This window comes from Dreissena polymorpha, chromosome 5, assembly GCF_020536995.1.
Source record: "Dreissena polymorpha isolate Duluth1 chromosome 5, UMN_Dpol_1.0, whole genome shotgun sequence".
In the NCBI taxonomy this organism is placed as follows: domain Eukaryota; kingdom Metazoa; phylum Mollusca; class Bivalvia; order Myida; family Dreissenidae; genus Dreissena; species Dreissena polymorpha.
In genome coordinates this window covers 102,210,309-102,226,000 of record NC_068359.1, presented here as the reverse complement: position 1 = coordinate 102,226,000, position 15,692 = coordinate 102,210,309, and the positions used below count along the sequence as shown (strand labels likewise).

The following is a 15,692-nucleotide window of genomic DNA, read 5'->3' as shown; positions in this document are numbered from 1 at the left end:
GTCATTTTCTAGGCTCTTTCATTAATTATCACTAGGAATAAAAGCTGTTTATTCATGAAGACAATGTTTGCTACTTAATTGAAAACTTCCAGACAAAGGCATTAAAGAAGTATGTTCATTTTTTTTTGTCTTCAAGAAACCAAAACACTTGCGACTGGTTTCTCATCTTTTGTTTTCTTCACTATTTTATTAATTTAAAGAAACACAAAAAACTGATATGTTTGTAGTTGATTAGTTTGATTAACAGATAGTTTTGCATCCATGCAAAAACACATTTCCTCTAATGCAAAATTACTCACGTCCTACTTCAATTAACATTCTTAAATATAATTTGTTATAATAGTTTTCCTAACAATTGTTATATTCAATGTTATTATTTCTTGAATTCAAGCCAAGATTTTCCCCTGAAAGCAATGTTTTGAACTTCTTGTACAGTCTATCTATGGTTTTTACTGTCTAATTACATTATGCTTGTTTCCATAGTATTTTCTATATAATAAAATTTTAGTTTAGAAATATATTTATCTCGTGGATTAACAAGAGCTGTCATCATAGGATGACATATGCCACCTATAAACGCTTTGATAGAAGTTATGAGCATTTTTCGAAACTTAAATGCAGATTTCGAAACCTAAACGCGGACCCTAAGTTCAAGGTCACGGGGTCAAAATTGTGTGCCTATGGAAAAGCCTTGTCCATATACACATGCATACCAAATATGAAGGTTATATCTCAATGGATAGAAGTAATCAGTATTTTTCGAAACCTAAACGCAGATTTTTAAACTTAAATGCGGACCCTTTAAGTTCAAGGTCAAGGTCACAGGGGTCAAAATTTGTGTGCATATGGAAAGGCCTTGTCTATATAAACATGCATACCAAATATGAAGATTATATATATCTCAAGAGACATAGAAGTTATGAGCATTTTTTGAAACCTAAATGCAGATTTCAAAACCTAAATGCGGACCCTAAGTTCAAGGTCATTGTCACAGGGGTCAAAATTTGTGTGCATATGGAAAGGCCTTGTCCATATACACATGCATACCAAATAAGAAGGTTATATCTCAAGGGACATAGAAGTTATGAACATTTTCCTAAACCTAAATGCAGATTTCGAAACCTAAATGCTGACCCTTAATTCAAAGTCAAGGTCACAGGGGTCAAAATTTGTGTGCGTATGGAAAGGCCTTGTTCATATACACATGCAAACCAAATATGAAGATTATATCTCAAGCGACATAGAAGTTTTGAGCATTTTTAGAAACCTAAACGCAAAGTTAGACGGAAAGACAGACGGTCTGATCTCTAATTATGCCCTCCTTTGGGGGCATAAAAAAAAAAGAAATTACACCTAAAGCCAACCATGAAACAATTTTTAGTTGACAAGCACTCATTAAAATAATGGATGGCAACAAATGATGAAATGATATTCAAATATTAATTTTGAAATTTTTTGAATACATTCACACATTGAATGTTTAAACTTAAGATCTTAACTCTTTCAGTGCTGGAACCTAATTTTGAAGGCCTTTGCAAACAGTTAGGATCCAGATGAGACGCAACAGAACATGGCGTCTCATCAGGATCCAAACTGTTTGCTATTCTTATAGTATTCTTTGAAAAAAATCGAAGAAAATGCTAATTTTAGAAATTCAGCAGACGACATTTTAGCAGACGACAAATTTACCAGCATGCAAAGGTTTAATGTCCATACTCAGGAACAAAGTACTGATTTCTTTCCCCCACAAATACCACTATAGATACAATCCTGACACTATGAATCTTTGAATAAGAGGATTTTGAAAACAATAAATGATAATGATGCTTGTCATTTTGTCACTTAATACATATGATTTTCATGAAATATAAGACAAATTTTCCAATAAACATATGACCATATACATTATTTATCTCATACTATAACATTGCATGCCTTTGTCTTAGCTCAGACTGGAGCACATGAAACACGAGAGGGTGGCATTGTGAATTTCAACTTAATAATAATTAAAATCAAAATTTTAGATAAATCTAGAACATATTACTAGTTTGAAATAAAAACTACCAAGTCAAAATAAATTGATACTTATAGCAAACAAGTGAATGTGTTTGTATTTGAGTAACTAAATTCTGATTAGATAATCATAGATTTATTATAATGGATATAACAATAAAAATTATATGGTCATTTAATGATAATGCAAGTTGTCTTAATTGCGAGTTGCTGAATTTTAAATAACACATCATTCTGTCGACAATAGATGAAACACTCTGTATTATAGCACCATTGCAAACTGACAAATAAATCCACAAAAAACACAGCCCCTCCCCAGTTGCCCAAACACAGCCCCTCCCCAGTTGCCCAAACACAGCCCCTCCCCTGTTGCCCCACAGCCGCTCCCCAGTTGCCCTTCAGATACCAATTTTCATCTTGTCATATAATGGCAAAACCTATCCATACAATTCTTCAGAAGTGTGTTTGCATAAATATTGGGCACTTGAATTACAATTTTGAATGTGATTATTTATTGTGCCCGATTTTTTAATATCCAAGTTTTTAAATATTTAACCCATCCCTAACAAAAATACATTAATTCATTAAAATAATGAACAATAAAATACACACATTCATCAAAATAATGAGAATCCACCATACATTTAGCTCTAAAGAATTGGTTTCTTACAATTGTGACATTACTTGATTTGAATTATTAGACACAAACTGTCGAATGTGACTTTCCCAAGAGGTCATACAACTTTAAGGCTCAAGTACAATCGTAGTTAGATCATTTAGCAATGTATCGTAAATTAATTCAACAAGCATTAGAAGCCATCAAATCAAAGCGGGAAACTTCCGCCCATTAGTCTCCATTCTCATCCGCAAACGTGATGTTGTGCAATGTCAAGTGCAAGGACAGAGCCAATGTCACACGTGGATATGACAAAGTCACACTTGTTTTGTTGTTAGCTTTAGGTGCACGTTTTCTAGGTAAACTGATAGGCGGAACAACTAATTAACCTGGTTTTTCCGGGTAGGTTTTTGCTACAGATGATGAATATTTGAAATTCTCTTTCCATACAAAGTGTAGCAGTATTGATCACTAATTGCAAGTCGTTTTTTGTACTGATACAAATATCCCACAAATAAGCTATAGTTATCATACAACCTCTTGGGAACACAGTCATTTTTCACTGGTCTATTGTAAACATGTAACAATATTGATAATTATTTTGAATCTTCTTTTAACCAATTATTATTCTATGCATGCTGACATTACATCAGCTCTTATGAAAGAAGATAAAGATCTATCAATAAATAAAGATGCATGTTATTGAGAGTTCCCGTTGTTTCTTACGGCCCCGGAGATTTCAGTCACATGAGAAGCTACAATGTCAGTTTATTAACAATGCCAATGGCAGAAAAAATATCAGCATTTTTCTATTGAACAGGGGTTTCCCGCATGAGATCGACTTTTCCCGCAAAAATGCAAATCAAGAATATGCAATTTTCCGCATGAACGATATGCTTCCAGCAAATAATTAAAACAGCTACGCGTGCCTTTAAAAATAAATTTAGACGATTTTTGAATCCTGAAAAGATCATTTTCCCACCAATTTTACGTTGTTCGACAGAAATCATAACATTACTAAGTTATTTTGTTGACAATTACAACAGCTGCTAGCGATCATTTGTTATTTGCCCTGACAATCACTAATTTACCAAGAAAGAAAGATTTTGATTGGCTAAAAAAGTGAGTAAACAATTTTACGAGTCATCAAAACAGGGAACATCATCTCCTAGGAGAGAATGCATGAGTGCCTCTATCACATATGTCTACTGACAAGACAGTTGTCATTGTTCAGTATCACAGATGTCTACTGACAAGACAGTTGTCATTGTTCAGGCCTATCACAGATGTCTACTGACAAGACAGTTGTCATTGTTCAGGCCTATCACATATGTCTACTGACAAGACAGTTGTCATTGTTCAGGCCTCTATCACAGATGTCTACTGACAAGACAGTTGTCATTGTTCAGTATCACAGATGTCTACTGACAAGACAGTTGTCATTGTTCAGTATCACAGATGTCTACTGACAAGACAGTTGTCATTGTTCAGGCCTCTATCACAGATGTCTACTGACAAGACAGTTGTCATTGTTCAGGCCTATCACAGATGTCTACTGACAAGACAGTTGTCATTGTTCAGTATCACAGATGTCTACTGACAAGACAGTTGTCATTGTTCAGTATCACAGATGTCTACTGACAAGACAGTTGTCATTGTTCAGGCCTCTATCACAGATGTCTACTGACAAGACAGTTGTCATTGTTCAGGCCTATCACAGATGTCTACTGACAAGACAGTTGTCATTGTTCAGGCCTATCACAGATGTCTACTGACAAGACAGTTGTCATTGTTCAGTATCACAGATGTCTACTGACAAGACAGTTGTCATTGTTCAGGCCTCTATCACAGATGTCTACTGACAAGACAGTTGTCATTGTTCAGGCCTCTATCACAGATGTCTACTGACAAGACAGTTGTCATTGTTCAGGCCTCTATCACAGATGTCTACTGACAAGACAGTTGTCATTGTTCAGGCCTCTATCACAGATGTCTACTGACAAGACAGTTGTCATTGTTCAGGCCTCTATCACATATGTCTACTGACAAGACAGTTGTCATTGTTCAGGCCTCTATCACAGATGTCTACTGACAAGACAGTTGTCATTGTTCAGTATCACAGATGTCTACTGACAAGACAGTTGTCATTGTTCAGGCCTATCACAGATGTCTACTGACAAGACAGTTGTCATTGTTCAGGCCTATCACAGATGTCTACTGACAAGACAGTTGTCATTGTTCAGGCCACATCTATCACATATGTCTACTGACAAGACAGTTGTCATTGTTCAGGCCACATCTATCACATATGTCTACTGACAAGACAGTTGTCATTGTTCAGGCCACATCTATCACATATGTCTACTGACAAGACAGTTGTCATTGTTCAGGCCTCTATCACAGATGTCTACTGACAAGACAGTTGTCATTGTTCAGGCCTCTATCACATATGTCTACTGACAAGACAGTTGTCATTGTTCAGGCCACCTCTATCACAGATGTCTACTGACAAGACAGTTGTCATTGTTCAGGCCACCTCTATCACAGATGTCTACTGACAAGACAGTTGTCATTGTTCAGGCCCTCTATCACAGATGTCTACTGACAAGACAGTTGTCATTGTTCAGGCCTCTATCACATATGTCTACTGACAAGACAGTTGTCATTGTTCAGGCCACCTCTATCACATATGTCTACTGACAAGACAGTTGTCATTGTTCAGGCCACATCACAGATGTCTACTGACAAGACAGTTGTCATTGTTCAGGCCACCTCTATCACATATGTCTACTGACAAGACAGTTGTCATTGTTCAGGCCACCTCTATCACATATGTCTACTGACAAGACAGTTGTCATTGTTCAGGCCACCTCTATCACAGATGTCTACTGACAAGACAGTTGTCATTGTTCAGGCCACCTCTATCACAGATGTCTACTGACAAGACAGTTGTCATTGTTCAGGCCTATCACAGATGTCTACTGACAAGACAGTTGTCATTGTTCAGGCCACCTCTATCACATATGTCTACTGACAAGACAGTTGTCATTGTTCAGGCCACCTCTATCACAGATGTCTACTGACAAGACAGTTGTCATTGTTCAGGCCACCTCTATCACAGATGTCTACTGACAAGACAGTTGTCATTGTTCAGGCCTATCACAGATGTCTACTGACAAGACAGTTGTCATTGTTCAGGCCACCTCTATCACATATGTCTACTGACAAGACAGTTGTCATTGTTCAGTATCACAGATGTCTACTGACAAGACAGTTGTCATTGTTCAGGCCACCTCTATCACATATGTCTACTGACAAGACAGTTGTCATTGTTCAGTATCACAGATGTCTACTGACAAGACAGTTGTCATTGTTCAGGCCACCTCTATCACAGATGTCTACTGACAAGACAGTTGTCATTGTTCAGGCCACCTCTATCACAGATGTCTACTGACAAGACAGTTGTCATTGTTCAGGCCTATCACAGATGTCTACTGACAAGACAGTTGTCATTGTTCAGGCCACCTCTATCACAGATGTCTACTGACAAGACAGTTGTCATTGTTCAGGCCTATCACAGATGTCTACTGACAAGACAGTTGTCATTGTTCAGGCCACATAAAGAACATTAAATTGAAGTTAACTTCAGGCTATATCTTATATTTCCTTCAAAATTAAACTTAAATAAGATATATTATTTAAGAAATAATTAAGTTTGGGGCAAAGCAAATATGTTATTTTCAATAAACAAAAGTCTGCATTGGCCTGAAATCTTTGAAAACAGTGTTGCAATAAGTACCTCCTGAATTATTTAAATTAAAATGTCCACTATTACTGTCTCTAGATCCATTTAAATTAATTTCATAAATTAAATAAAAATTATAAAAAAGAAATAATAATCAGACATATATGTACATTTAAATTTGAAAAACCTGTCTTGGCCTGAAATCTTACAAAGTTTTGCTAACCATTATATCTGGAACTATTTAGTTTCAATAAAGAATTTTGCTTGGAATTTAATTTGGTAAATCACCACTGTCCTTAACAATTTTGCTTTATTAAAAGTTGTACTAAAACAAAAATATTTGGTCATAAATGTTGCCTATTGTTACTAAATATTTCTGCAGAGACACAGATTTTAGAAATCCATTATAGATTATTCTAATATCAAGTTTAATTATGAAAGCTGTAATTATTATTGATTTTTGTTCCATGTTTAACTTGTTTTCAATTTTACTGTGCAAAAACATGAATTGTAGCTTATTGGGATGACTTAAGATAATGCCAAATAGCAAAGGCTGCGAGATAATATTTGATCGCCTTTCATTGATGTTAATATGTAAAAGTTTATTTTATTTATAGATCTTTGAAGAATATGATGTTTATTTTGCTAAAAAAACTTACCATATTAAAAGAAAAACGATTGAGAAAATATGTTTGTCAATAATGTATGCCTACTGATTTGCAGCTCAAGTAGTCTACATGACCTTGACTATTGACCTCACATTGACCTCTTTTATGATCTAAAAATCAATAGGGGTCATCTTTTGTTAAGACTGACAAACATAAAAATTAATATGATCCTAAGATATCTCTTGATATTGTTATGAAGCAATGTGACCTTTATAATCCCGTGTGACCTTGATTTTTGACCAGTTGACCTTCAACTCAATAGCTATTTTTCTTTCCTAAAATCCAGGTAACTTGCACAATGCATAACAATTATGTTATCCATAGTAAAAGAATTCTGTAGATATTGTGTAGTAAACAATTTTATGAAAAAAAAACCAACAAGTGAATTGTAAGAAAAATGGTATTTTTAAAACTTCTACTGTGCAGATGTTTTTTTTAACAATGATTTCTTGAAATTGTGTTTCTAGTGCATGTCAATTCCATAATTCTATAATACGTTGCTTGAAATTTATGCAAATGTTATGAATCACATCAACAGTATTTTATTCAGACGTATGTCTGACCCGATGATACAGCACAATACCATAGTGTAATGGGTATGGTGTCCTAATAGATCAAGGGTTTCATCTCCACTGTGGGAGCGTTCTTCAGATCCCCATCAAACACACCAAGCATTGGTTCTAGGCCCAGGAAATGGACTGAAGAGCGTTTAAATAAGCCTGACACTTTCGATGCAAACAAACTAAAAAAAAAAGGGTTAAGACTAAAGCCATTGTGACCATTTTATACTGCAATGAGAACTTTATTTAATTGCAAAGCAATGTGCAGTTGCTGCTGATCACATGTTCTTGTTGTGCTGCTAATAAGTAGAGCAAGTTTTACACACATAAAAAGATCTTTAGCTATTGGAACATTAATTGTATCATTACATTTTATAAATACCACCATTTTTCCGCTTTTATGGTATTTTTTTTATTTTATAAGTAGAGCTCTAAGTTTTACATAATACTGCTATTTTGCTATATTGGAACATTAATAGTATAATTAAATTTTTGATTACCACCAAACCCAACACATTATCATCAAGTATTTGAAAAGCGCACTGTGAAAAGGGGGTTCAATGCATATACACAAAGTGTCATCCCACATTAGCCTGTGCAGTTTACACAGGCTTATCAGGAAAAACACTTTCCAACTAGATTTTTGCTAAGACGAGACTTCCTTTAAACAGAAAATATCATAAAAGCCGAAAGTGTTGTCCCTGATTAGCCTGTGCAAACTGCACAGGCTTATCTAGGACAACACTTTACGCACATGCATTAAACCCCCTTTTCACAAAGCACGGCTCATTGCTTAATTGCATAGCTGATCAATAGCAAGAATCAAACCCTGCAAGTCTTACATGTTCAATTATTGTCATTTCTGTTTTCATGCCTGATAAACATCCTATTTATTCACAGGAAGGATAAACAAGTCATAAAAGTATTACAGTAACTTTCATCGAATAAACACGATGTTATTCATGGTTATTTAGCAATATCATTCAAATAACTACCATCTACGAAACAATGCACTGCAAGAAAAGTAGCAAAGTAGAATAGTCTTTAAATGTTTCATAGGGATAACTAAGTTAAACTTTATGTATATCTATGTTTCAACAAAACTCAATAAAATAGTTTCAAAATACACTACCAATACATCATATTATGCCATTACAAATAGATCTCTTTATGATATGGTAATAAGACTATTTTTTATACGCAACACATCTTTCTTCAATTTGTTCAATTTGTGCCAAATTATTTCAATTCAATCAAAACAAGGGCTGTTTGTAAAACATGCATGCCCCCCATATGGGCTGTCCGTTGTAGTGGCAGCCATTGTGTGAATACGATTTTTGTCACTGTGACCTTAACCTTTGACCTCCTGACCTGAAAATCAATAGGGGTCATCTGCGAGTCACGATCAATGTACCTATGAAGTGTCATGATCCTAGGCAAAAGCGTACTTGAGTATCATCCGAAAATCATTTTTTTATTTAGGGTCACCGTGACCTTGACCTTTGACCTTGTGACCTCAAAATCAATAGGGGTCATCTGCAAGTCATGATCAATCTACCTATGAAGTTTCATGATCCTAGTTGTATGCGTTCTTGAGTTATCATCCGGAAACCATTTTACTATTTCGGGTCACCGTGACCTTGACCTTTGACCTAGTGACCTCAAAATCAATAGGGGTCATCTTCGAGTCATGATCAATCTACCCATGAAGTTTCATGTTCCTAGGCGTATGCGTTCTTGAGTTATCATCCGGAAACCATTTTACTATTTCGGGTCACCGTGACCTTGACCTTTGACCTAGTGACCTCAAAATCAATAGGGGTCATCTGCAAGTCATGATCAATCTACCCATGAAGTTTCATGATCCTAGGGGTATGCGTTCTTGAGTTATCAATCAAAAACCATTTTACTATTTCTGGTCACCGTGACCTTGACCTTTGACCTAGTGACCTCAAAATCAATAGGGTTCAACTGCGAGTCATGATCAATGTGCCTATGAAGTTTCATGATCCTAGGCCCAAGCGTTCTTGAGTTATTGTCTGACAACCACCTGGTGGACGGACCGACAGACCGACAGACCGACTGACATAAGCAAAGCAATATACCCCCTCTTCTTCAAAGGGGGGCACAATTATGGCTGAGAATGTTCAGGTCGTGCGGTAGTCAAGTAGTAAAACACTGGTCTAGTCCATTCCAGAGGTCCCCAGTTCAATTCGTGGTCAGGGCACTGGAAATTTCAGAAATGCTTTAAGTGTTCCCCACCCAACAAGAAATTTACTGGTATGAAACCCAGGTAATTCTCGCGTGTATCAGTGCTACACACTGGGCACGTAAAAGAACCAAGGAGCTAGGGTATCACAACCGGATTCCTCGTATCTCGATACTGTCTCTTCTGTTTGCTGTTTGTTTAGCAAAAACCAAAGAACCCCATGCATTGGAAATAAGTGCTTGCACTTTCATGGGCTATTCTTGACCGCAAGGTCAAAAGAAATACGCACATACATTCAGGCTGTTTTATGGCCGAATCAGACCTCTGACCTCTAGGCATGGCCTTGACCTTTGAGGTAGTAGATGGATGTTACATGAAACACATTATCTTATTATGGCTGAAATTTGTGCCAAATATTTCTTAATCCATCAACAAAGACAGCAATTACCAAGTAGTTTAATGGCAAAATTACACCTCTGACCTATAAGTGTGGTCTTTAACCTTTGCAGTTACATTTTACCTGTTGTCTCATGAGGATTGACATTTGCGCAAAATAATTTCTAAATCTATCAATATATGGCAAAGTTATAGTTTATGACAGGAAGACAGCAAATCATTGAAAATAGTTTCCCCCAAATCCACTCACCACATCAGACGAGAGGTCCCCACAGCTGACGCTAAGTGATCGCCCGGGCAGCGGGTGGTGTTGCCATGCCGACCTGTGCCTCTCTGACATGGAGTGTGACAGCGTGTTCGTGGGGCTGCTCTGCTGGGAGTCATGCGACCCGTCCTGACCAATCACACCACTGTCGGTGCTCAGGGAGCTAACATTGCTTGGGTTCTTGCGAACTTTAATGAGTTGATCAGCATCTTGAGAAATGGACGTCGACAGCGGTGAAAACTAAAACAGAGAGGATGTGATGATGAATTGTGTTATATGTACAGTGTTATTATTGCAATACATTGGAAATCATAAAACAACACTTATCATCTGGAAATGTTTTTAATTTATGAAAGGTGGACGATCCTTTCAATGTTTTAAATAATTTACATGCACAGAATGAACAATTATAATGTATTACTGCAAAACCAACATTACCAGTTGCCAGATAAAGAAAAACAGAATTAACAAGGTTTTTATGTGTGTGTTTTTTTCAAATCCAAACTGTTTGTTTCATTGATATGTTGTTTTAGCTATGAAGTTATTCAGGATTCTAATTTGGAAATATCCAAAAAAACACAAAAACCTTGTTTTTGAGCCGAATTTTTTTTTATTTTTTTTTTAACAGACTTTCAACTTTCCAAAAGTCCAGCTTTCAATGTATCAAAATAAGTTTGCATGATTTAAAGACAGTTGTCTGATTTGTTTGATGTCAATTGATAATTTTCTATTAAGTTTAATCAGGGATCATATTTTCCCGCAACATCAATCGGTCCGGATAAAAATAGGGAAAAAGTATCCGAAAAATTATGTTTTATCAGACTTTTTCATCGTTGTCAATATTATCAATCTGTGTAAGTCTATACCGATGTTTTAAATTGTTGTCGACTCGATAATAGCTTACAAACATGCACTGAACCAACCAAATGACTGTGCGAAGGTTGGCTACTGACAATAACACACCAAATAATTAAGAAATAATTTGTGTACATTATAGGGATAATACATGTTTTCGAGGGCATGATCATCGGATTTTGAGAGCGCCCGCAGATGATCATGTCCGAGAAAATGTGTTTTTTCGCTATTATTGCATAAACAAATCACACATACCAAAATAATTTTTAATAACATTGAAAACAATATGTTTTGTTCATTCGACATCTCAAAGAATTCGATTATTTCAATACAGTTCAAGGTTGTGTTTTACATATGCCTCACTCGGTCATCATCCGAAACGACGAGGCTTTACCTTTGGATAGGCAGTTTTCGATTTAAAATGTGTTTAAACAGTGGATTAATGCAAAGTTGAAATGCAGCCGCGCAAAGTAAGAAATGAGGAATTATTTTGAAATTTACAGCAGGAACGTTGAAGGTACATACACACATTTACAGCATAGTCATTTGAAAGTATTGAGTAAATAACCTTAACTTCATTGATGTTGCCAATAAAATAAAGCTGTTGTCAAGAGAGTGCAGATGATATAACTTGAAAAGTGGATTGAAATAGTCATTATCCCTGCATGCATGAGGAAACCGGTGCTTATTCGGTTCCCCATTTATGCTTGGAAAGTCGTCGAAGGCTGGAAAAGGGAAGTAACTGCGCGTGGACCAGATTATGGATATGAAAAACACATAACAGGGCTTGACTTCACGTGAATCGCATTGTTAATACACGATTTCTCCCGTTCAAGTCCTCCTTTTGCCAAGTTTCTGCAACCCGCCAGAGGGCATTATAGATAGAGTTCATGCAATAATATACTCTGTTGTCAAATAACCCACGGCCGATAGTTTGGATGCGTAGGGATTTAATCGCGAGAGCGAAACAATTGAAACCACGCATCTAATTTTCCGGTCGTGAGTTATTCAACAACAAAGTATAAAGTACACGAATTATTTCGATTCTAAAACGGTTTTACTAAAGATTTATACAATGTATATTATTTTTCTTGTGTTCCGCCCATAAAAAATAACTTTCGGCTGTTCTGTCAATCAGATCCGCGACTTTCATTCATAATTATATAACCGGATTATTATGCTGGTGGAAAATGTATCGGCATATTTTGTTTAGTTACAGCGCGTGCTTTCAGACGCGTCTTTTCGGATGCTTCTTTAATCCGCTGTTCACAAGTTTTTTTATTCTTGGTCTGACGTGCAATAATCCAGTCCTGACCGGTTTAGAGACTGCAGCAAATGGTTTATCACACCTAATCCAGATAAGAATGTCATTAGGGTATGTTAGCATGTACACTGTGTAATCGATTTCATGACATGGGAATTTTAGCAAACAGAATCGGACCGACTGTTTGGGATTTTCAATCGGTCTTTCATGACCCCAATCGGTCTAGGACCGACAAAACCAAAAAAAATATGATCCCTGAGTTTAATTATTTCATTTCTTTATGGAAAGCTTTTTTTACAGTCCTTTAACGCACCTTAAAAAGGCAATGACAAACAAAATATGTAAAATATAGTCACTGATTTACAAGTTGTGTTAAAATTGAATACTTATTGACAAGTAATGCTAAAAATAGACATTGACTGACAATTTGTGCTAAAAATCATTACTGATCATTTACATTTTTTGCTTAAATTATGTACTGATTTACATGAAGCGCTCTAAATAGCAACTGTGCTAAAAATAGCCACTGACTGACAGAAGCTCCACCCACCTGTTCCGCCCCTTCCTGAAGCTCCTCAAGACTGGGATAACTCTCGCCAGGTCCCAGATCACCGAGGAAAGAAAAGATCTCATCTGATGGCGCCTCTGTTAGCGACGCGTGGTGACGACCCAGACCTTGAAGTATAGAGGTCATTAAATGAGATACTGGCTTGTTTCTCTTTTATAACATTGACCTTACAATGATCTAAATGCATGAATATATTATATTAATATCATATATGGGACACGCTCTGTGAAAAAGCGGTTTATTGCTTGTGCATAAAGTGACATCATAGATTAGCCTGTGCAGTCAGCACAGGCTAATCAGGGATGACACTTTCCGCTTTTATGATATTTTTTTGTTTCAAGAAAGTCTTCTTTCTTCTATGCACAAATCAAGTTAAGGCGGAAAGTGTCGTCCCTGATTAGCCTGTGTGGACTGCACAGGCTAATCTGGGACAAAACTTTACACACATGCATTAAAACCCCTTTTCACAGAGTGAGGCTCATATTGTAGCAGGTTCAAGTTAGGGAGCAATATCAAGTTAAAACAAACAGGAAATCTGTCACATATATACAGGTCTATGCCCCAAGTTGTGAATCTCCTTCCCAAAGAAGTGTAGCTACTTAAAAAATGTAAAACTTTTATGAAAATTTAAGGGAATATTCGGACATTGCATCAAAATAACAAAAATTCAATAGAGTTAATATATTAGGAAAACAATGCATTATAAGTTTTGAGAAATGAATACAAAATTTGCAATATATATGATATGAAAATTCAATGAAATAATACAAAACAAAGTCAAATATGTAAATATGTATCCTATGGAAATTAAATGAATTAAAAAACCGTTCAAATAAATATCATATGGAAATGCAATTATCTAGTCTTAGCCAATATCTTACGTTCTCGTTCTTCTCTCAGGGCACACCGCTTTGCTGCAGGTATTATTTCTGTTCCAGAAAACGGGTCTGATTTGTAGGGTCGTTCCTTGCGTTCTCGCCGCTTCCGAGCTGCCTCTAGAGTTATCTTACATGCATCAGAGGTTGAACGACCGACAGGGGTCTGAAAGGGGGGAAAATCAGATAAAAAAGTTTCTGATGCCTGGAAAAATGACAATGTGGACAAAACTTGTTGTTATTTTTACCCTTTCCCACTCAGAAGAAAAGTGCAAAATGGCTATGTGCAAACAGCATAAATCCAGAACAGCCTGCGAGTAACTCTATTCAGATTTTATGCTGTTTGCTGCTCATCAGTATGTTAAGTTTGGAGGTGAAGCCTTAACAACTTTAATCTAGTAAGAAAGGTCTTTTATCCCAATTTTACAGCAAATTAGGTTGATTATAGCCCCGTTGATTAAATATCATCTATAATCAACAGCAGGAAATGAGGTCAATATATTTCGATGAAATGACGTCATAAATCCAGCAAAATTATCCAGTCAAACTAATTCTGTTTAAATAAAAAGGTTTACTAAATAAAAAGTGGGATAAATAGAATAATAGATTATTGTTAATATTGATCAGGTTCATCATGCTCGGCACGAAAACGAAGCACTCACCAAGGCTTGTGATTTTTGTTTTCTAAGCCTCGCATGATAAACCTGATCTATAATCAACACTAACCTACTATTCTCTATATATTAAAGATAACTGTCTAAGGGGCTACAAATGTGTGAAAATACTTATCTATGTGGTAAAAGGTTAAAAACGTATCTAAGTGGTTAAGGGTTAAATACGTATCTAAGTGGTAAAGGGTTAAATACGTATCTAAGACAGTGGTAAAGGGTTAAATACTTATCTAAATGGTAAAGGGTTAAATACGTATCTAAGACAGTGGTAAAGGGTTAAATACTTATCTAAATGGTAAAGAGTTAAATATGTATCTAAATGGTAAAGGGTTAAATACGTATCTAAGTAGTAAAGGGTTAAATATGTATCTAAGTGGTAAAGGGTTAAATATGTATCTAAGTGGTAAAGGGTTAAATACATATCTAAGTGGTAAAGGGTTAAATACGTATCTAAGTGGTAAAGGGTTAAATACATATCTAAGTGGTAAAGGGTTAAATACGTATCTAAGTGGTAAAGGGTTAAATACGTATCTAAGTAGTAAAGGGTTAAATATGTATCTAAGTGGTAAAGGGTTAAATATGTATCTAAGTGGTAAAGGGTTAAATACATATCTAAGTGGTAAAGGGTTAAATACGTATCTAAGTGGTAAAGGGTTAAATACATATCTAAGTGGTAAAGGGTTAAATACGTATCTAAGTGGTAAAGGGTTAAATACGTATCTAAGTGGTAAAGGGTTTAATACGTATCTAAGTGGTAAAGGGTTAAATACGAATATAAGTGGTAAAGAGTTAAATACGTATCTAAGTGGTAAAGAGTTAAATATGTATCTAAGTGGTAAAGGGTTAAAAACGTATCTAAGTGGTAAAGGGTTAAACACGTATCTAAGTGGTAAAGGGTTAAATACGTATCTAAGTGGTAAAGGGTAAAATACGTATCTAAGTGATAAAGGGTTAAATACGTATCTAAGTGGTAAAGGGTTAAATACA

At 35.8% G+C, this 15,692-nt stretch overlaps 1 protein-coding gene across 2 annotated transcripts in view; it reads right to left on the bottom strand.

The window, feature by feature from the left end:
* LOC127882158 (intersectin-1-like) overlaps window positions 1–15,692 on the bottom strand; it is a 66,418-nt gene that overhangs the window by 18,537 nt on the left and 32,189 nt on the right. For both annotated transcript variants that reach the window (XM_052430633.1, XM_052430634.1), the window contains 3 exons: window positions 14,041–14,200; window positions 13,142–13,266; window positions 10,458–10,712 (listed from right to left, as the gene is read on the bottom strand). In XM_052430633.1, the coding sequence (XP_052286593.1) occupies window positions 10,458–10,712; window positions 13,142–13,266; window positions 14,041–14,200 (540 nt within the window). The remainder of the gene's footprint in view (window positions 1–10,457; window positions 10,713–13,141; window positions 13,267–14,040; window positions 14,201–15,692) is intronic.